Source organism: Trichogramma pretiosum, unplaced genomic scaffold (assembly GCF_000599845.2).
Source record: "Trichogramma pretiosum strain Unisexual culture from Peru unplaced genomic scaffold, Tpre_2.0 scaffold66, whole genome shotgun sequence".
Taxonomy (NCBI): Eukaryota; Metazoa; Arthropoda; class Insecta; order Hymenoptera; family Trichogrammatidae; genus Trichogramma; species Trichogramma pretiosum.
The window spans coordinates 25,934-46,876 of NW_019640802.1; the positions used below are offsets into that span (position 1 = coordinate 25,934).

The window sequence follows — 20,943 nt, forward strand, 5'->3', positions numbered from 1 at the left end:
AAATTAGGTAAAAGCAAATTGAACTTTAAAAATGCTAAAAAAATTTAGCATTGTGATTATAAAAATTCAGAGAAAAACTTCTCATTACAGTATTAGTTTATTTTGGTCATTAAACATAAAATTCCACCTTTTATATTAAAATTACTTTTAAAGCATTAAATTATTGTTTTTGGACAGAGGTAAAGTTATGATAAAAAATTTAAAAATCAAGAAATGAACTATTCATGATCTTTTTACATTTCCTAGTAATGACAAACAAATATTAACCGATGTTCAACTATTTTTGCCTACTTATCTATTACGAGATCTCTTATTACCACTTTTTTTAGCACTGTTGGAAGGGCGACTTTTGTTTGTATCTTTGCTGCTGTGACTATCTTTCACAGGTGTTGTATGATCAAGTTTTCCATTAGATAAAGGACCATTTGATTGTGCAGATAATGCAACATTTTCATTACTGCTAAGGGGTCCATTGTTTTGAGAAACTCCTGCTTGACCAGAAGTGTGATTTTTACCAGTTTCTTTGCTATTGCTAGTTGATACTGTATTTGAATTATTGTAATTACAATTATCTTCACTGCCACTGTTTCCAACTTGAGATTCTGATTCACTGTACCGATCAACTAAAATGAGGTTTTTCATTAGAAGCCAAAATATAATTTAAAAAATCTTAGATAGATACATGCATTTCAAACATTACATATTTATTAAGTATAAGAAACAAAAAAATTAAACACTAGGAGATTTAAAATTTAATGAAAGTTTATTTAAAAAATAGTTTTTGATTTTAAATTTCTATGAAAATTATTACAAGTACAATTTTTGAGAATGAAATTAAGAATGTTTTGTACGAGATAGCTTAGCTCTTCACATCAAGTTTGATTTATAAATCATTTGAAGGGAATGTCAAACCATGATAAAAATAAACACTTTCAAACCTATTATCTGAGACATTTACTGAGTATTTTTCTAAATTGCTGTATTGTAACCTTTGTATTCTTTGTGATACAACCGATTCAATTAGAAAAACATTAAGTTAATATCCCAGATAACAGGTTTAAAAATTTTAATTTTTACACAGCTTAAGCATTGCCTTGAACATAAACAATTAGATTGTTCAATCATCTTAACATAGATTATAGTGTGCGGTTGTTAAATTACAATACCCAATGCTAAGATTTCAAAAAGCACGAAAATCTTTCGAGTCAGAAACTTTCGTTTAAATTTAAATTCTAACTACCACCATTATGTCAATGCAATTCTGTTAGAAAATAAAATTCATTCGAAAAATCATAGTTTCAAGAAGACATATTTATAAAGCACCAATAAATTGTGGTTTAACATAAAGTCAAAAACAAAGTATTTGTATATATCTACTAACATGCATATAAATTATATAGATATATTATTTTGTCAAACATTGACAAACTTGAATACTTTTTACAACTCTACTCCTAACAAATCAAAAGTACCAAGCTGAATATTTGGTTTAAGCAATCAATGAGAAATATACAAAAGAATGCAAGTGCATTAAATTGGTTCTATGCAAATAGAACAAAAGCGTCATAGGTGTCAAATCATTAATGACTACAGGTAACTGTGAGTCTAGAATTATCAATATCCGTTCACATCCTTACTTTTTTCCTGTGAATTTTCTGCCAACCCACTGACAGCCTGAAAAAATTATTTAAATTACAAATAAATTATTTATGATTAATTAAAATAAATATTATTAAAACTGAAACCCACGGCTATAGATGTGATGGAAGATTTTGAAAATAGTCGTTCAGCTTCTTTGAACTTTCTATTTCGTTTATCAGATTTACTGTTGGTATTTTTGTTGCTGGCTAAATATCTATCCCAGCCTCGAATGATATTCCCATACAGTTGCGTATCCTCCAAGTAACTACCTTCAAAGGCATATATTTGTCTTTCCAGATTGGCTAAAGTTTCCTGAAAAGTATTTTGAAAGAACTCAAAACCTTATAATTCTTTCAATTGCAAAATGATAAAGGAATGGTGAAAAAACTGTCAAGAATTATATAAAAATGAAAATATTAGTTGAGAAACTAACCTAAAAATTCAATTTGGAAGTTATTTGTAATTAAATCATATTCATTAAATAAAAGAGCAATATATGCAAGAAAAATCAAGTCTAATGATGAAAATTTAATCGTTTATACTTTATTACTGATGAATTTGCACACAAATAGGGGGAAGATTATTCTGAAACTTGCTCAAAATTTGCTTAAAACATCACTTACGGCTATTTCTGCTTTTCTCTTAACAAGATCGGCTAATTCGCCCCTAACATCTACGCTTTGTTTTGCGTTTGCAGCCATAATTTGTTTGAATTTATAGAAAATAAATGATTGTTTTGGTCAATCACACAATTTTCACTGTGGAGTTTATTATGTTATGAATTATGATCCGTCTGCAACGACCAGCCAGTGCATAGACAGTAAACTAAAGACTCCGCTTAATGTCATCTCACAATACTCAATAGGCTGTTTTCACAGTCGTCAGTGACGGTCACAAATCGACCAGCTGATTTGACTGGAGGCCAAACAAAGCGACCGCCCATATACTTTACATGTTAAAGTTGGTTGGTAAAAGTTCTTGTAATTAGTTTAACGTTCGGTAAAAAAATAAACAAAAAATATCTGGAGAAAGCGGAAATCCTTATGTATCGAAATATCGAAGCGGTTTTAGTTAAAGTTTTTAGATTGTAAATAAAAAAACATTGAAATTTCGGCTTTTTTGTCTGTTATATTGTCAATAAACTCTAATAAAATAGTTATTAAAAGTGGTTTTTTGGGTTGCAATACAAACCCTCAAGCGGAGAATTGTTTATTCTTTCAAATTACCAATGAAAAACTAAAAAACAATCGTAATTAAGAATATTATTTTTCCACCAACAGCAGACTTAGTTTGGAAGACGATTACGAGATCATTTTCATAATTTTTAGAAATTACGATTGTTTTTTAGTTTTTCATTGGTAATTTGAAAGAATAAACAATTCTCCGCTTGAGGGTTTGTATTGCAACCCAAAAAACCACTTTTAATAACTATTTTATTAGAGTTTATTGACAATATAACAGACAAAAAAGCCGAAATTTCAATGTTTTTTTATTTACAATCTAAAAACTTTAACTAAAACCGCTTCGATATTTCGATACATAAGGATTTCCGCTTTCTCCAGATATTTTTTGTTTATTTTTTTACCGAACGTTAAACTAATTACAAGAACTTTTACCAACTAACTTTAACATGTAAAGTATATGGGCGGTCGCTTTGTTTGGCCTCCAGTCAAATCAGCTGGTCGATTTGTGACCGTCACTGACGACTGTGAAAACAGCCTATGACGGGCCGAATGTTTTGATTTCAAGTGCGCGAAAAGTGAAGGTAAAATTAAGAAGTACGTCGTTTTTTGCAAATGTTATTTATAAAATTAAAAAGTAATATTACCTAAAACGAAGCTTTTATTATTACAATTTAATTTCAAATTTAAACTTTACAATAATCGTCAATTTTCATTCTTATCTTTATTACTTTTAATCAGTTGCAAAATAAATTTCTCATACGCATAATGCTCGGCAAACGAATCCGCGTAATGTTGCACGCCTTTTCTCAAGATATTGAGCGCGTTCAACATTTCTTCATTAGTTGGCACTTTTTGGACTTGGTCCTCGAACTCGCGATCGTCATTTTGATCGGCCTCTTCGATCGAATTACTCTCATTGTGCGCAAAATTCTCATCTATGCCGAGCCAATCGTTGAACGTAGCCTCTGATAAACCCTCGGGCGGTGCGAACGCATTGTTGCCCGGCGCGCACGTTATGCTCATCACCTGCCTGCAGCTGCTGTCTCGCGGCGAAAAACCCGCTGTTTTGAAGCAATTTACGATGGTCTCACTACTGACCAAATTCCAGGCTTCGTTGGCTAAATGCAACGCCTCGAGTAGAGTTATTTTTTTAGCGACATCGTTGGTCTGCGCCTCTTTGTTATTTTCTATGAGCTCTATTGTGCGCTTTAGCATCTCTTTCCTGTAGTGAACTTTGAACATTCGAATGATACCTTGATCGCAGGGCTGAACGAACGACGTGGGTAAGTTAAGAATTTTGATGTTGTCGAATTTCGGCAGATCGCTGTGAGGCTTGTGGCTGCTAACGAGCAGTAAAATACGGCGCCGCTCGATCGCCAATCGTTCGTTCCATTTTCGCAGCCACTCGGTGAAAATTTCTCGCGTCATGCATGCATTTTTATTCGTCTCGAAATCCACGGGTAGCTTCCTGACGTTTTCAAAGCAATTACCGTTGGCCTTCTCGCCGATCACGAGGAGCGTGATTTTTTCGCCCGACATGCTGGCGCAACACAGCAGAGTCACGCGCTCCTTGCAATCGCAACGAGTGTGTTCGGGCATCGCTCGAAAGTACAGTCCCGTTTCGTGAGCATTGTAGATGTCACGGGGTGCATAATTTTCACGCATACCGGGCCATTCCGCTGCGATCCACTGGTCGGCGCTTTTCTTGTCGGTTTCGGTCTGCGGCTGATCCCCGCGAGGTTTGCCCAGAGCGATGTTTTCCCTGCGTAGCCATCGAGAGAACCAGCCGTCCGTGACCTTGAAATCCGATCTGCCCAATTTCTCGGCGATACTGACTGCTTTCGATTTCAACATCGGCCCGTTGACTGGCGCGTTTTTGTCGAGCACCTCAACGTACCATTTCTTCAAGACTTTTTCCAAATCTTCGTCCTTTCCGGACCTGTTTCTCTTGCGATGTTTGTTCTCGGCCGACTCGATTTCGTGACGAGTTTTTAATAACTTGTTCAGCAGTGACTGCGAGACTCCTAACTTCGCTGCTGCTTGACGCTGCGTGCATTTTTCGAGTAAATCGTACTGTTTCAGCACGTTTCCCTTTTCGAGTAAACTCATATCGTTTCTCGGCATTGTAAAGTTTGATTTTTACTCGACGATTTTCAAAAAGCGAGCGATTACATTAACCGGACTTTGATTACAATAAACATAGATCGGAACTTTAAATTAACACAGAAATTGGGACTATGTGCAATGTGTTTGATTCCATTAAGCGAGAACACTGCGTCTGCTACAGCTTCTCGTAGTGTTTACAGTTCAAATCGTCGTCGTATGCTTGACACATGTTATATGCGTGCGCAGCTGTCACAGCTGATAAATGACAAGTCTGTGTAATTCAATTCAACGAGTCTTGCAGAGAAAAATGCCTTTTTAATTGTGCTTTTACATATAAAAATTATTGTTTCACGGAAATACTTTCTCTTGCTAATTTTTTGTGGATGATTCTAATTTTCAATGATACTTATAATTAAGATGATGTAGGTAAAATTAAAAACAGTCCTCCCAATTTCTATATTTTTTATTATAGCTAATTGAAGTTTTCCATGGTAAGTTAAACTTGGTAAATTTTTACCTCTTTTTGACTTATTAATTATACATCATTCAATAAGATTCAGTTCTATAATTGCTTGCAATAATCATCGCAGATTTTCATGAGTAAGAGGTAAAATAGAATAATAAACCAGCAAAATAATTCACTAAATATTTTTATTTTTGTGCTCACGTGTAAGTGCTTTTCATCGAACCATCGCAATTTGACATTAGAAATCTCACTTGTGCAAACAAAGTTGTAGTAAACCAACTTTAAAATACATTTTTTCCTATTTTTGTGAAAAAATAAATATTTGTATGATAGGTTTACAATTTAAATCGTATGTTAATTCCAATATCTTTTATATAATTATTTAATATAAAATCTTTCTTTACATTTTAAATTATTCATTTTTCACTTAGAGTGACTTAAATGACATAATTAAGTAAATTACATTAAAAAGACTCCGTTTGACGTGTTCACAATTTTCAATTTTATTTTCATATCAAAGTAGTAATTAATACTTGACAAATACTACGTATAGTTGTTAGTTATTCTGAAAAGCAATACAATCACAAAATAATAGTATGGCACTACTAAGAGACAGAACTGTAAAACAGTAAATACTCTTGAACTTATTTTAAAAGTTTACTATTGACAAGTTGCTAATATTATTTCTGTGCCATGGACAAAAACTAGATATCATTAAAAATTCTTCAGTCAGTTGCTTTGAAAATACTACAAGCAGCCTTTTCAAATTCTGTTGATTGAAGTGTAGGATATGTCATGGATTTTAAGAGATTTTAAAATATGCTAGATTTTGTCTTGGGCATAGACTTAATAAGTGAAGTTATAGTACAAAAATTGTATCATCTATGAAAAATGCTTGTACAGAGCAGATGTCATGAATTAAAAAAATTATGAAAATATCAACATCATCAACCATCACAGTTTTTTTTATAAAGTCAAGAATCTTATTAAAATGAAAAAGTCAATGACTATCAATTACTGACTCAATATTAATGAAATTTTACTGCAAGAGGTTGTTTTAATATTTGGCATTTAAGTAATTTTTTTTTTAACTTTCTCAATTTTTCAATGGTATGTCACTCAAGTTCTATTAATGTTATACATAGAGAAGTAAAAAACCATGAAAAATAAAAGAACACACATAGGCATCAAAAAATATTAAAAGAGCTTTCATGTACAATTTCTTCCTAGGGATCTTATAAAAACTGGAGAACACCCAAAATTTAGGTTTTATGACTGCATCTCAGAGTTCATCCTCAAAACGGTGTATTTCTTGTAGATGATCTCCATAATCAGTAGCCTCACTGCCAACAAAGACATCATGATGTTCTAGAATTTCTTCAAATGATAATCGATTATCGTGATCATCATCTGATGCAGCAAATAGATGCTCTACTTCATCATCAGCAATATCTCTGAAAAATTATTGATGAGTTTTAGAGAAATTGAAGCAAATTTTCAATATGACTAATGATTATCAAGAAACATCAGAACTTACTCATTGCTTGGGATAAGCCATGCTTTCATCTCATTTTGGTTTAATTTACCATCTTTATCTTTATCATATTCATTATCAAATTTTTCTTTTTCCACAAGTAACCACTCCTTATCGTGGCTTTCTGCTCTAGCACCTAAAAATTCTTGAAAACTTACGTAGGAGTCACCATCTTTGTCATAATCTTCCATTGCTTGTTTCATAATGATATCCATCATTCTGGGTTCTTCCTCTGGATGAGTATATGCTTTAAATTCAATTGGATTCAAGTACCCATCTTGATTGAGATCCGCCACATCAAATGTATCTTTGTCATTTTGTATTGCTTTATCTTCAATAGCTAAGTCTTCAGGATCTGTGCCATAAGTATCTTGAAGAATTTCATCCCAAGTAACTCTGCCATCTTCATCGGAATCAGCATCTTCTAATCGATCTTTTGATTCCTCGTCGGATAGCATTCTGAAATATATTTCAACATATACTTTGTAACTCAAAACAAGATTCATCGATGAATGCAACGTTTACTTACTTAAAAGATCTCAAAATCCATGCCTTTAACTCATTTCGTTCAATAAATTGATCCAAATTCAAGTCCATTTTAGTCAGCAAAACTTTCAGTCTTCTTTTTGATTCTTCAATTGGAAGTTTATCAAACTCCTCTGCTTCTCTAACGCTACCTGTGACATACAGCATATTATAAGTATTCAAAGTAACGAATGACAGAGTAACAATCAACGATCAACATGAGAATGAAAAATTGTGAGACGAGGGGAAGCTCTACTAAAATAGCTGCGCGAATAAACAAAAACCAACCGAGTATGGCCTCGTGATCGAACTCGTTGTGATGCTCGCCGTCCTGATAGTGTCCGCTGTCTCGGGGGCTGAAGGCCCCGTCCTCGGTGCGCTCCTTGGAGCCGCCCTTGCCATGCTGCGTGTGAATATGCGCCGAGGCCGCGGACGCGTAATCGAGCGAGCTGCAGCACAACATCAGCAGGGCGATGCACCCGAGTCGCGAGCAGAAGATCTTCGACAGTTGCATTTTTTTTCGCCGTAACACACGATACGAGTCTTGTTTGATAACACAACGCGCGGCACCACACACACGGATATTCAGCCGAGACGAACTGACATACACAAGTAGGTGTAACACTTGAATCGCGATATAAGGTATTTAAAATACCGTGTGCGCCTGAGGCAGTCGCGCGAGGTTGAGGTTACTCGCTCTCTCACTCGTAGCTGGCGGTTCGCTGCTGCTGCCGTTCTATTGTTAGCTCACGTATAGTAGCATCGTCACGTCCAGCACAGCGGCACAGGGTTGCGTTGCGTACACGTATTACTATATGGCCTGAGAATCGTAATGACGACGACGATGATTTTTTTTGTATTACGAGAGCTGTAAATTCGATCGTGTGTACAAGTCGTCGCTTTGTGCAGTCTGTTTAATTATGGATATATGTTTGGCTTTACTATAGTGGCAGAATGTTTCGCGTTAAAAAAGTCGGTACAAGCAGGCAAAAACGTAACTTCCGGTCTGCAGATAAAATTAAAATCAAAAGTCTAGCCAAACTCAAGAGAAAATTCAAAACCAAAATACTTCCACGTCGACGCTGCGGCAAATTATTGGTATAGTGCATCAATTTAAAAAACGATCTGGTTTACTTTTATGTGACGATGTTCATAAAAACTATTTTATTTCTTTTATCAAAAAACCAGCCAACTAATTACGCGCGGTAAAATATCAGGATGGATAATGTCATTTTGATTTATTTTACGAACGATCATGATTTAGAGAATTAAACTGCGTTTTTTAATTGATACAAAATAAATCTCATGCAAGACATGATACATGGCATTTAGCTAAAAGATATAGAGTGAAAAATTGGATTTTATTAGTAGATGCAATTAAAAAATTGCTTCCCTTGCATTGATATAAAAATCAGACGTGCAGAAGGGTATATAACATAATAACGAGTGTCAAATGCAGCTCATAAGGGTCGGTTACAAGGCGGCCCTACTCGCGCTCGGTACGTCCCGGTTTTTTAACGGTCGTCCGCCGCCAATCCTAATAAACAAGAAGGGAATAAATCGCGGCGCGCGGGGGCTGTATCCTAATGAAAAATCGCGCTTGGCTGGCGTGACGTACTTATACACACACAAACACTTTATAAGCTCGGGGAATTACATACATTATTTATATATCTTACAAAAAAGGAGCTGGGGTTGTGTAGGAATATAACACACGTTCGGTAGCCGCGCATTATTTCGAGTAAATAATTGCGATAGCATCTGCTGCTGCTGCGCGCGAGACTCGTTGAGTTTTTTAAATCGTGCACGAGGCATTTAAAAGATCGCGCGGCTTTATCCACGGGCAGAGGTAATTTTTCGCTGCAGCTCTACTAGGCTTCCACCGCGCGATGCATCGAAGAAAAAATAATCAAACACCATGGCTCGTGCGCGGAAAATGAAACGTACTTGCGAATCTTTAAGCCAGCTTAATATGCATGCGATATTATTTTACCCGTAAGCAGGTAAAATGAGAAAACTAACGTGTAAACACACATACACACCCTTGTAAAATACTCATCGAGCAAAAACTTTTGCAACGAGTGCGTACGTACGCGTGAGTTGTCCGTATCAGCGCGACGCGTACATAACATTATGTTGCATGTGTGTGTGTGTGGGTGCGTGTGTGTGTTATATTCGAAAAGCACTGGGGATCGCGACTTTGAATTTTTAATTTTATTGCACACATACGGCATACACGTGAATAGTGCCCGAGTACTACAAGAGAGCCGGGCAGCAAAGGAAAGCAAGAAAAAACCTCGAAACATACCTATATACCTATAATGCAGTCAGAAATACTCAGCTATGTACGTGCCCTATGGAGAGAGAGAGAGAGAGAGAGAGAGAGAGAGAGAGAGAGAGAGAGAGAGAGAAGCTCCGGAAAGGAGGAATGCTTATGAAATCGCAGCGTTACGCTGTTAAATCAGCGGAGCGTGAACGGGTGGGGGTCGCAGCGCTCATATCTTTCGTCTCTCGCGTGCGCTGTACTACGTACTGTCCACGACACACAGGATGTTGCTACCTTTCCGTGTCTCCCTCTCTCTCTCTCTTTCTCTTTCCTTCTTTCTACTTCCTCTATTTGTGCTTCTTTCTTTCTTTTTGCTCTGTGTCTGTGTGTGTATGTTTTTTTTTCTGTCCTGTAATCATCGTCGCGTATAACCAACGTTTCTGTAGATGTTATATTTTATTTAATAGAATTTTGTTTTAACTAGAATTCGGAACTATTTTTGTACGTGTAATCGTATGAGTTTGACTCGGTGATTCGGATGATACTGATTAAATGTTTTATAAATAAATTCGGTATAGAAAAAAGAAAGGTAACAATGTTATTGATCAACTTCGTTTTTCTCGCAGCGTAGGAAGTCTAAAATTGTTTCAATCGTTCAAGATTTGGACACAATGACAAATATTTTTATTATGTCTGAGTTGTTCCAACTCTGACTGAGTGAGAGACCCTACTCTGATGCTTTTCTTGGGAAAATTAGAAATCTTTAAAAAAAGGTATTGACCGATTCAAAGAAATTCTGAAAAAATTCAGACAGATTCTTTGAAAAATTTCAAAACTTTTGATCAGTGAATTTTTTTTAAGTGCTCCTATCTTGATATATAGGAAATCTCAAAGGTTTTTAATGAAAATAGAAAACCCCTTATAAAATGGACCCTAAGTCCCATTCAATAAAACTAAGCATAGTGAGCTTTGTATTAGGTTCCTGGAGACCCCAAAAAATTGTTGGTAAAGATCCGTGACCCGAAGGTTGTCTCCTTGTAAGTAATAAATATTTTATTTTATCATCAAGAATGTAAACATTTCGAAATGACTTATTCTTCTAAAATGTAAGAAATTAATCATCGAATTTGCAAGCTCTCCTTATGTCGATGGAAAAATGATGATGCACACGGGTGTGTATCCAGAACTAGTGCAAAAAGGATTTTTCCACGGAACTCGTTACATACTGTGTTATACATCTATACAAGTACACGTTGTTTGTACGCGATCGGCTTCGGATCGTGGCGGCGCGCTCCGCTTTTGCCGCCTTCGCGCGTGTAAGCATCACGACGATGATCGTCCGTCCGTCCGGTAGGCACGAGTTCTGCCGTGTAGCGTCACGATTGAAAGAATACGTATGCGCTAGGGGGTAGTAGCTCCGCTGCTCTACCTGCTGCCAAGGCCTCTGATATAGAGTCAGAAAAAAAATAATAATAATCACAACAGCGGCGGCAGCAACGCGTATTTAAGATGGATTGAGGTAATAAAGTCGCGCTGCAGTATGTGTGTGTGCGCGCGCGCACGGATGGACACTGCACTGCGGCAACAAGTGTGCGTGCGTGCGCGAGCGCAGTCTGGAGCTACTGCTGCTGCTGCTACTGCTGCTGTTGCACTCGTAATTAGTCATAGCGCGATGCGCTAACAGCCCGGCATTCTGCAAGACTGACCCCCGCGCGCACGAGCTTAACGCGCATAATTCGCGTGCGTATAAGTCTCGCATTATAATATACTTATTACGGACGGACACGAGGGAAAATCACTGCGGCATATACATGGGATGCATCGAACTTGTAAGCAAGGACTGGATGTTTGAAATTTTGACGTTCGCGATTGTTTGCCAATTTTTCACCAAGTGGAAAAACAAGTAGAATACGTAACAGGAGGCCCTTTTTTATACCGAATGAAAGCAAAAATGTCGTGAATAATTTATTGATGGAATATGCTTTCGACTTTGGAATCGTTAGGTACGCGTAACAACCCTCTGTATAAGCGGTAGTTCGTATAACTGCCATTATTCTAATGGCTCTTAAAAATTCAACCGGCTCATTATTATAATCCTTTTTTGTAGCTTATGAGAGGATGTTCAATTATCCATTCTCCCTGTAGAAATCGGTGGGAACTAATTTTTTTTTTTAAATCATCGGTCATTACATAACGAAACGGCATTTTTTAACGTTTCGCTTCATTTATTCTTTTGGTAATAATTCCCGTGAAATTTCTTCAAATGAGCTGCGTTTTCAGTAGGATACGTTGATGTTATAAAGATGGACATTATTTTTCGACGCGATATACAAAAGGGTGATAAAAAGATGATTAGATCAAAATTATAAATCAAATAATAAAGCATGCACTGAATTGATCAAGCCACTGGTTTATTTTGAAGTTAATACAGGAGTAATTCATCGTACATCGAATAAAACTTTTTACATTACTTTTTTCTTGCAATGGATCGTATATCAAGGTTTTGGACGCATTCACAGATACATTTATACATTTATAAGGTCATAGTGCCATGTCAATATGGGCTTTCAGATTTCTTCAGTGTCCGAATATTTTTCCGCACGTCTCGCATTTATGGATTACATTATGCGACGTTTTGACATGATTAATGAGACCAGATTGGTGTTTATATTTTTTTCACATAAATCACATGTATGAGTAATACCATTATGTACTGTATCGATGTGTTTTTTGAGATTTCCCTTATTGGAGCATTTCTTACTGCGTATATCACACGAGTGAGTGACACCATTGTGCACTGAACTGATATGGATTTGGAGATTAAATTTATTTGATAATGTCTTGCCGCATACACTACTTGTGCGGGTGATACCATTGTGCATAGCTTTGATGTGAACTTTGAGATGCCCTTGTTGAGTAAAAGACTTTCCACCGTTGTGTATGTAATCGACGTGGATTTTTAGATAACTCTTCTGTGAGAATGTCTTTCCACAAATATCACACGCTTGTGTGAAGCCATTATGTACTGAGTCGACATGGATTTTGAGATTAGCTTTTCTTCCGAATTTCTTTTCGCATATATCACATGCATGTGTGGCACCATTATGCACTACATCTATGTATCTTTTGAGATACGATTGGTGAGTAAAAGACTTTCCGCAAATATCACACGTATGTTTGATACCAATATGCAATGCATCGACGTGGGTTTTAAGATTACTCTTCAGTGTGAATGTCTTTCCGCAAATGTTGCATGCATGTGTGGTACCATTATGTACCAAATCGATGTGGGTTTTGAGATGATACTTTTGGGTGAATTTCTTCGGGCACATAATGCATGCATGTGTCAAGCCATTATGAATGTCGACGTGGATTTTGAGATAACATTTTTGTGAAAATGTCTTGTCACACAAATCACATTTATGTTTGATAGCTTTATGCACCGCATCGACATGAGTTTTCAGACTATGTTTGTATGTAAATCCCTCATTGCATATGTCACAAACGTGATTAAACGTATTACTCCCCGCATCTGTTTTAGTTTTGGATCTACGTTAATTGTCAACTGCATTGGTAAGTCTTTTTTCACTATTTTTCTCAACAAGTCCCGAGTCGAGATTCAATGTTGTTGCCTCATCGTCAAGAAATTCACTTTTAACTTCTCCCAGAATTTCTACTTTAATCGATTTTTGAGCTCCATCCACAAAGTTTTATTTATAGGAAACTTATTTCGTGGCTTCAAGGATCAACTTATACCTATTTTCAATTCCTGAAAATGCCCTATACATAACATCCATCGATTATTCCTCCGACGAGCTTTCATCGAATCTCTCACCCACAACTGTACAAGTCCAAACTCATCGGACAAAAGTATTCCCTCGGCTGAAAATTATATCGCACATTTTTAATTTTATTCCATCACATGCGCAAGCGCATGCAGCAAGTATATTATATTATTATAAGCGGTAGGCACAGTTCATGCGCTCAATGGTGTACGGTGAGAATGTAAAGTAAGATATTCGCGAGTCTCGAGCCTCGCAAGCTATGTCAATTACACGGGGGAGCATTTATCCTGGGCAAGTGTGAACACACTACAGCAACAGCAGCAGTGAATGTTATATTGTAGCTCCTCGTCGCGCGCGAGTAGTATACTATACCCAGAGCCTCTGCATACATACGCAACGGGTAATTCGAGTCAGGCACATGCATGAGTTGAACTTCTTCGCTCGAGGATGTTTCTCTCTGCAGGTATATACATATATACACCTATATATAGGAAAAAAGGGTTCGCAGGTGAGAAGGACGATGGCGGCGGCGTACTTCGCGATGCACAAACACACTGCAGCGCGGTGCAATCTTGGCCGGCATTGTAGATTATATAGGTGCCACAGCACACGTACCCACTGTTATACGTGCTGCAGTGCTTTTTACCTGGTAGGTACTGTATGTGTATGCAAGTGCACCGCCGCGGCGAAGGGCAAGGTGCACAATCTGGGTGGGAGAAAATCGCCGGAGCGAAGAAACGAAGTGCACAGCCAACCGTGTCTCCTATGCTGCTGCCCATGCAGCGGCGGTGACTGCTGCTGCTGCTGCTGCTCGCGGTAGTACGAACGAGAAAAAGAGAGTCCACGACATTTCCATTTCCATGTGTATTTATGCCCCTTCGTGCATATACTTATATAGCTGCCGTTGCTGCTGTACAGAGCAGCTCGCGGCTGGCAGGCAGGCAGTTTTTTCCTTTTATTTTATTTTATTTTTTTTCAGGTCAGCCCTTTGTCTTTTCTTGTGCAAATATAACTTCGTCCGCGTACTATACTTATAACGCTTTTGATGCTTGACTTGTGGATTCTTTTTTTTTTAATATATACATCTCCCTCCACACAACAACGATAAACTTGTGTGATAGTCGCTGTTTTCGTAGTTTTCCGTTGGCTAAAAATTTTCACCGAGTTAAAGCGATGTTACATTAATTATTCATTAATTAAGATTGCAGCTACTGAGCAGCTGCAATCAAGGCTCGCTCATAGAATGTAGTACACGGCGCGAGATTGCGCAGTTAGATTCCTCCTAGCTAGCTGCAGAGCTGCACATCTCGTATATGTACGTCCATTAATTACCCATTAATCGGAGCGCGCCGCGCTATCCCTTGTGTGAGCTGCGCGCGACACGACATTCGCGCTTGTATAAATGAATACACGCGTCAATGCGTAATCTGAGCCCCCGATCTGCGAATGTATTATTATCAATCGAGGAGAGCGCAAAATTTGAGCTGCGAGCTGTAGCGATTTTTCCATGCCGATATTGTAGCAGATAATATATTGTGCTTAAATGTTTATAAGAGAGCAGAGCAGAGAGAGAGAGAGAGAGAGAGAGAGAGAGAGAGAGATGTAGTACAAGCAGATATTTATACGTTTGCACAAACTTGTGCTTGTGACGTTCCCCCTGTGCGCGCCTGCGTAGAGACCCAATGCCAGCATGGAATCAAGGATTCAAATAACTATACTACTGAAAGTACGCCACGCGCCTGACACCTGCTGAGCGAGCAGTTTCTATCCTTGTACTGGATGCTATTGTTGGCATAGCTTAAATATCAAATGCAATGATAACTATGGCTTTCATCACAGTCATTATTTTCTTAAGTTTCCATTTCAACCGCTAGATGGCCAAGACCATTGGCGAGTCGTCTACACAAGAGACTTGTCTCTGACAGTGTATAAGTCAAGGCCAATATTGTTAATTGTTTAACAAGTATTGTAGATGAAAGTCAAGTGTGGAAAAAATGTATCTATCAAGGGCATGAGACAATGACAGTAAAGACTTGCATGAAAAGAAAAAAATTATGTTTTATTTTGTTCCAACTAGATTTTGATGAAATATAAAATAGTTAATTTTAACTAATTATGATAGTATTTTTGTAACATTAATGGTTTTTTATCGAACTGTTTACAAAATAAATGTTTTCTATTTTGTAATAATTACTATGACTCAATATTCATTTCATACCTAAGTGTACTGCTAAATCTTGAATATCACTAATAATGACATTTTTTTAGATAAATTAAAAAATGTTACTAAAAACAAACAGCTGTATTTCCACGTGGAAATCTACAAATATTTCAACCTAAGAATTTGAAAAAAATCAACGTTAATGCAAATGTTATAGAAGTGGAATCCACCCCTTTTCGTGTTTACCTTTATAAAAATTTCCTATAAGATCCCGCGAAATTCCTGCAGGAGTCCTATAGGATTCCAGTAAGGGTAGATTTCAACGTAAAAATTCTCACTCCGGTAAGACCATTCATACATGACTATTAATGGGCTTGTTTTTGGTGACTATTCTGTTATGTTACAAACATGAGAAACTGTTTGACTAGTTTTCAATCACTTCAAATAATCGGTAATACCACTTCAAGTCTCCACCATTAGATGGCGAGTATCTCTTTATTTGTAAATCTGCAAGTGGCAACGTAAAAATAATGGTACAAGCATGGTCATAAAAATAGTCAAGTTTCTTCTTCACTGAGGCAACGGCTTATTTTATACAGGGAGTACATGCGGGTTTAATATAATATCTAATTCATGGCTCTTACAAAACTGAATTTTTAATTTTCATTAAACAACACTTATAAAAATTTCCTATAGGATCCGGCGAAATTCTCACTGGAATCCTGTAGGACTCTTGTAGGAATTTCGCGAGATCCCATAGGAAATTTTTATAAGGGAAATATATTGCAACATCATCATGTCGAGTATCGTTCGATTATTCCATTGTACAAAGTTTTTCAAAACGATTCGTCAGAGTCTGCTTCTTCGGAATATTTCGTAATTTTATTTTATTTTTTTAATTTTTCGTCAATAAAACAAAAGCGTAACCATGAATGGACAAGTGTAACGCGTTCACAGAACCGGTAAATTTCCGATAATAGAGCCGAGAACAATAACGAAGCTTGATTATTTTGCTCGACACGTTTTCGTCTCTCTGTCTCTGGTTCTCGAAACGTCGAATTCGTTTTTGCAAAAGTTGATTGCATCAATGTTAATTAGCAGCGCGTACAGTTATAATGTGTTTGTGAATGTGTGTGTGTGTGTAAAATAGCCATTATATGAATACGGCTACGGCGCGACAGCACGAAATTCGCGCCGCGTATAGGATACAATGTGTAAAGAGCCGCGACTCGGAGTTGGCCGCAGGACAGCAGAAAGAAGAATCTACTACTATGTATGTCGTATAGAGCACACATACGTGCCTAGCTCATGGCTACCGTGGCTGTACTATTTTGCAGCATATATATAGGTAGCTGCTCCTACGTATAATATAGCGGCAGTAAGGGACAGAGAAAGCGAGAGCGAGATGCATTTAAGCTCTCGCGGGGCTGCTGCACATATATACAGTCTGCACTCGTGTGCCTCTCTCTCTCTCGTGCGGGCAAAACAGAAAATAAAATAAAACGAAGCCAAAGCGAAACGTCGCTTTGCTCTCTCTGGCGCGCGCGGACAAGCTTTACGGACGTCGTACAGAGCTCCCTGCTGCTGCATGCGCGCTTCTGTGCTGCCTTATCAGATAGAAGATACCAGCTAGATACCCGCGAGGCTTGCCCTGCCTATGCGACGAGCTTTACCATTTTGTATACAGCATGTGTATATTATTATAGGTCCTCCGTAGACTATACCTGAGCAGATTGAATGGACCATTTCGAGCGTGAAATGACTCGTATATGTATACCTCTCGATTTATAAATGCGAGAGCGAGACGAAATTTGACCTCTCATACTTATATTCCGACAAATATTTTAGTAACCTTCGAAGAATTTTACACAATTATTTGTACATTTGAACCCTGTTAAACATTTTAGCTGGATTTTCGACTGGAATGTTTAGCTTGATTTTCGTAATAAATGTTCTAGGTAACTTTATGGGTTACTATAAAAGAATATTCATGTAAATTATGATCTAAATTTTTTTTTGATTTTAGAAATAATTTTTATTAAGTATAAATAATTTAAGATATGCATTAAAAGCATTACTCGTTTAGCTAAAATTGTCTCGATTTTTGGGCATTTTCGGTAATCACACTAGGCACCGCTTTGGGCTAAATCACGCCAAAATTCATCTTTAACAGTAAGTATCTCTTAAATTAGTTCTAAATATAATTTTTTTTACAAAATATATACTTTTACTTTAATTCTCTCTACTACATTTACTTACTCGCATGATCATCGAGCACTGCAATCGATAATTGTATTATACTGTCGCGAGCCGCGTTTAAAATAATTCAAATGGGAACGAAATGGATTTCTGTATTCGGATACCAAGTATTTGGACAAAGCCACTTCAAAAGTGTCTAAAAAATTCAGTTGAAACTATGTATATATTTTTAAAGAACACACTGAAAAATGAAAATCCAGGGCCTCAAAAAGTGGATTTTCATTTTTCAAATTTTTTTTAACCAGACGAGGCTCAAATTATCGAATTAGAAGTGGTTGAAAACTGTACTGAATTTTTCGAAACAATTTAAAGTAATTTTAATATTCGCTAGATTTTATAACATTTCAAGTGATCATTTTTTGAGTTACATCAACACTTGACTATTTCTACCAGGGTTGGAAATGGTCCAATAGTGATCCAAAATTTACACCATTTATAAACTCGTTTATAAGACCGCCTGAAAAAATGAAAGCATAATTTTATTTTTATAGTTACGAAATCTGAACCACAATTTATTTTCTTCTCATAAAAGAAAATAACAATGATTTAGAAGCTTTAGTTTATATTTTTCAACTTATAATAATAATTTTTAATCACACGTAAGTTTAGTTTCAAATTACCATTAAAAAAGTTGGAATTTTCAAGTCCAAAAGAGAGCAGTAAGCTATGAATAATAAAGTTTTGAAGATTAAAACACAACGCTCTATAAACAATTGTTAAAATCTCAAATTTTGTAAAATCGATCATTGAATGATGTTCACGTTAAAGTTGATGCTATAAATAAACATCACAATTGAGCTCTGTGTAATATGACATTACACCGTACCTCTGCCACATCGATACTTAAGATAAATAAAATCTAAAAGATACAACGAATTATTATGTAACAAAACTGAAGGGCAGAAAAGAAAGATACAGGAAAACAATGGGTATATAAAGCGTGAAAAAGAATGACGTTGCCGGTACCAAGAGAAAAATAAACGAGAAGGAAAAAGGAGGGGGGGGGGGCTCCTATCGTTCGCCCGATGTGCACCTAAACACACGTATGAAGGTACAGTCGCGACCGCAGCTATGTTTCCTAGAGTCTTTTCCGTCACGCTTCCCCTCGGTGGTTAATGCACCTGCGGAAAGAGCCTCGGCCGTGCGCAAAATAATTGTCCCTACGGTCAGCCGGCGATGCACCTCCTCGTTCCTGTGGGCCCCCCTCCTTCTTGTATCTCTATAGCTTCCTTTGCGATCCTCTCGCAGATCTCAGTCGACGCTGATATAACCACACGCACTACAGCAACACCGATTGTTTACGAGTAATTCCCCGTTGAGCTTTACAATTAGACGTTGCGATGTATCTGGGTATACCCACGTATACGTGCACAAACGTCGCACACGTGAAAATTTTCTTTAAAAGCTACTCGTAGAAACGCTCAACTTTAACAATAACTTGATTCCCAAAAGCTTGTAATTTAAAATATTTAATAAAATACTTTTTTCTGTTTTAATTTTGTTATTAATATTCAGCGCATTTTGAATAAAGTGAAAATTACAGTTTAATTATTTTCCAAAATATAGTCCAGTTTTCAAGCCTTATGATACGATAATATTACTTTGAGCCTTCACCACTAGATGGATAGTTACTTGATTCTATAAATCTGCAAGTGGCAGGGTAAAAATATTTGTATAAATAGAAGCACGGCTTTAATATAATTAGATGTATCCCTTCGTATGCTGCTTATGCTAAAGGCCCTCATATGTTCAAAAAACTTTCCCCTTAGCCAAAAAATAGCCATACATTATCGATCATTTCTATCAGGGAGACTTACAATTTTTTCAACAGGTGTAGGTGACACTACTTTTCATTACTTTGAAATCATTTATTAATATCAATGAAATTTTCCAATGAAAATGTTCATTATTGGGAATCATTGTTTAAATTATACCATATAAATAATCGCATCTTTAATTATCCGCGACGTTCGAATAAAAGCTCAACCGCAAGCTCACTTTTTCTAATTATTCATCGAAAAACAGCTCCCGGTTACAATCTTCTCTCGATAAGTACGTAACGTGCATCGAGACGCGCGCAGGATCCTGGACACACGAAGAGATGTTTTGCGCCGCGAGCAAAGCCAGAGCTTAACGGCAGCCTGTACATAGGCTCGGGAGGTTTTTACTGTATACCACTGTATACATACAGCATACGGCTACATAATATATATATCTATAGACATCGCGCATCTGTGCACGGCAGTCAACAACCTCTCGGTGTATACCTAGCCGTGTATTATATGTATAAGAAAGTATATTTTCTTTTACATATCCTGTATAGTTTATATATTATACGGTCAAGCTATAAGAGCGGCAGCGCGCGGGGTGCGCAGAGCGAGGAGGGCAGAGCTTTTTTTTCATCTACAACACCGCCGCATCGAAGCTCTCATTTTCTTATATATATATTCGCTCGTTTTTGCATTAGAGACTCGAGACGCGCGCGTTGACGGCTCCGCGCGCTCTTGCCCTTGATTTTTTTTTCTTCCTCGGTGCTCGCCGCCGCGCTTCGTTCATCAATTCATAGATGCGCGCGGGCGACCGCGGCGGCGGCGGTGGCGTCGAGGAGGAAGCAGTGCATGGCTGTGTGCAGTATATACATAGATATATAAATGCGCGCATTGGCCTATGGCAGTGGAGTTGCGAGTTAGTAGAGCGCAGCTCTCGAGTACATAGGCAGCAGCAGCGCAACTAGGAGTCGCTGACCTTTGAGAGCGAGTCAGGACTCAGCCGTGCGCATCCGAGAGAGAGAGAGAGAGAGAGAGAGAGAGAGAGAGAGAGAGAGAGAGAGAGAAAGAAAGAGAGGAGCTAGCTCCGCAGCTCGGTGTGCTCCTCAAGGCGTATTTTCCTCGCCACACGAAGAAGAAGTGCAGCCTAGCTAGCTAACACACACACACACACACACACACACACACACACACACACACACATATACACGCGCCAAAGATAAGGAAATTCAGCGCGAGCGCGCGGGGCC

General features: G+C 37.4%; 3 protein-coding genes across 4 annotated transcripts; all 3 read right to left on the reverse strand.

Annotated features, from left to right (window-relative positions):
* Positions 1–156: 156 nt before the first annotated feature.
* Positions 157–2,502, reverse strand: LOC106657234 (chromatin modification-related protein MEAF6). 2 transcript variants are annotated; one of them, XM_014378627.2, is made up of 4 exons: positions 2,265–2,502; positions 1,750–1,953; positions 1,638–1,674; positions 157–623 (listed from the first exon to the last, which is right to left on the reverse strand). In XM_014378627.2, the coding sequence occupies exons 1-4, from the start codon at positions 2,340–2,342 to the stop codon at positions 292–294; spliced, it is 651 nt and encodes a 216-aa protein (XP_014234113.1). In that variant the 5' UTR covers positions 2,343–2,502; the 3' UTR covers positions 157–291. The 2 variants fall into 2 exon arrangements, 1 of the variants encoding a protein (XP_014234113.1); XR_002763465.1 differs by lacking the exons at positions 157–623; positions 2,265–2,502 and adding an exon at positions 2,075–2,222 and having other exon boundaries at positions 745–1,674; positions 1,750–1,991.
* Positions 2,503–3,465: 963 nt separating this feature from the next.
* Positions 3,466–4,949, reverse strand: LOC106657215 (tigger transposable element-derived protein 4-like). Its single transcript, XM_014378597.1, has 2 exons — positions 3,586–4,949; positions 3,466–3,469 (listed from the first exon to the last, which is right to left on the reverse strand). The coding sequence occupies exons 1-2, from the start codon at positions 4,947–4,949 to the stop codon at positions 3,466–3,468; spliced, it is 1,368 nt and encodes a 455-aa protein (XP_014234083.1).
* Positions 4,950–5,875: 926 nt separating this feature from the next.
* Positions 5,876–8,355, reverse strand: LOC106657229 (reticulocalbin-2). The gene is made up of 4 exons (XM_014378620.2): positions 7,745–8,355; positions 7,461–7,608; positions 6,935–7,390; positions 5,876–6,851 (listed from the first exon to the last, which is right to left on the reverse strand). Exons 1-4 carry the CDS (start codon positions 7,968–7,970, stop codon positions 6,680–6,682), a joined length of 1,002 nt encoding a protein of 333 aa, XP_014234106.1. The 5' UTR covers positions 7,971–8,355; the 3' UTR covers positions 5,876–6,679.
* Between the last annotated feature and the right edge of the window lie 12,588 nt (positions 8,356–20,943).

What these genes read in the sequence shown, in the direction of transcription:
- LOC106657215 (XM_014378597.1), bottom strand. Translation starts at nt 4,949, where the DNA reads ATGCCGAGAAACGATATGAGTTTACTCGAAAAGGGAAACGTGCTGAAA.
- LOC106657234 (XM_014378627.2), bottom strand. Translation starts at nt 2,342, where the DNA reads ATGGCTGCAAACGCAAAACAAAGCGTAGATGTTAGGGGCGAATTAGCC. An exon ending in AGAGAAAAGCAGAAATAGCC is followed by an intron (nt 1,954 to 2,264) that starts GTAAGTGATGTT and finishes AATACTTTTCAG; the next exon opens with GAAACTTTAGCCAATCTGGA. An exon ending in AGAAAATTCACAGGAAAAAA is followed by an intron (nt 624 to 1,637) that starts GTAAGGATGTGA and finishes ACCTCATTTTAG; the next exon opens with TTGATCGGTACAGTGAATCA.
- LOC106657229 (XM_014378620.2), bottom strand. Translation starts at nt 7,970, where the DNA reads ATGCAACTGTCGAAGATCTTCTGCTCGCGACTCGGGTGCATCGCCCTG. An exon ending in CGATCACGAGGCCATACTCG is followed by an intron (nt 7,609 to 7,744) that starts GTTGGTTTTTGT and finishes TGTATGTCACAG; the next exon opens with GTAGCGTTAGAGAAGCAGAG. An exon ending in TGGCTTATCCCAAGCAATGA is followed by an intron (nt 6,852 to 6,934) that starts GTAAGTTCTGAT and finishes ATAATTTTTCAG; the next exon opens with AGATATTGCTGATGATGAAG.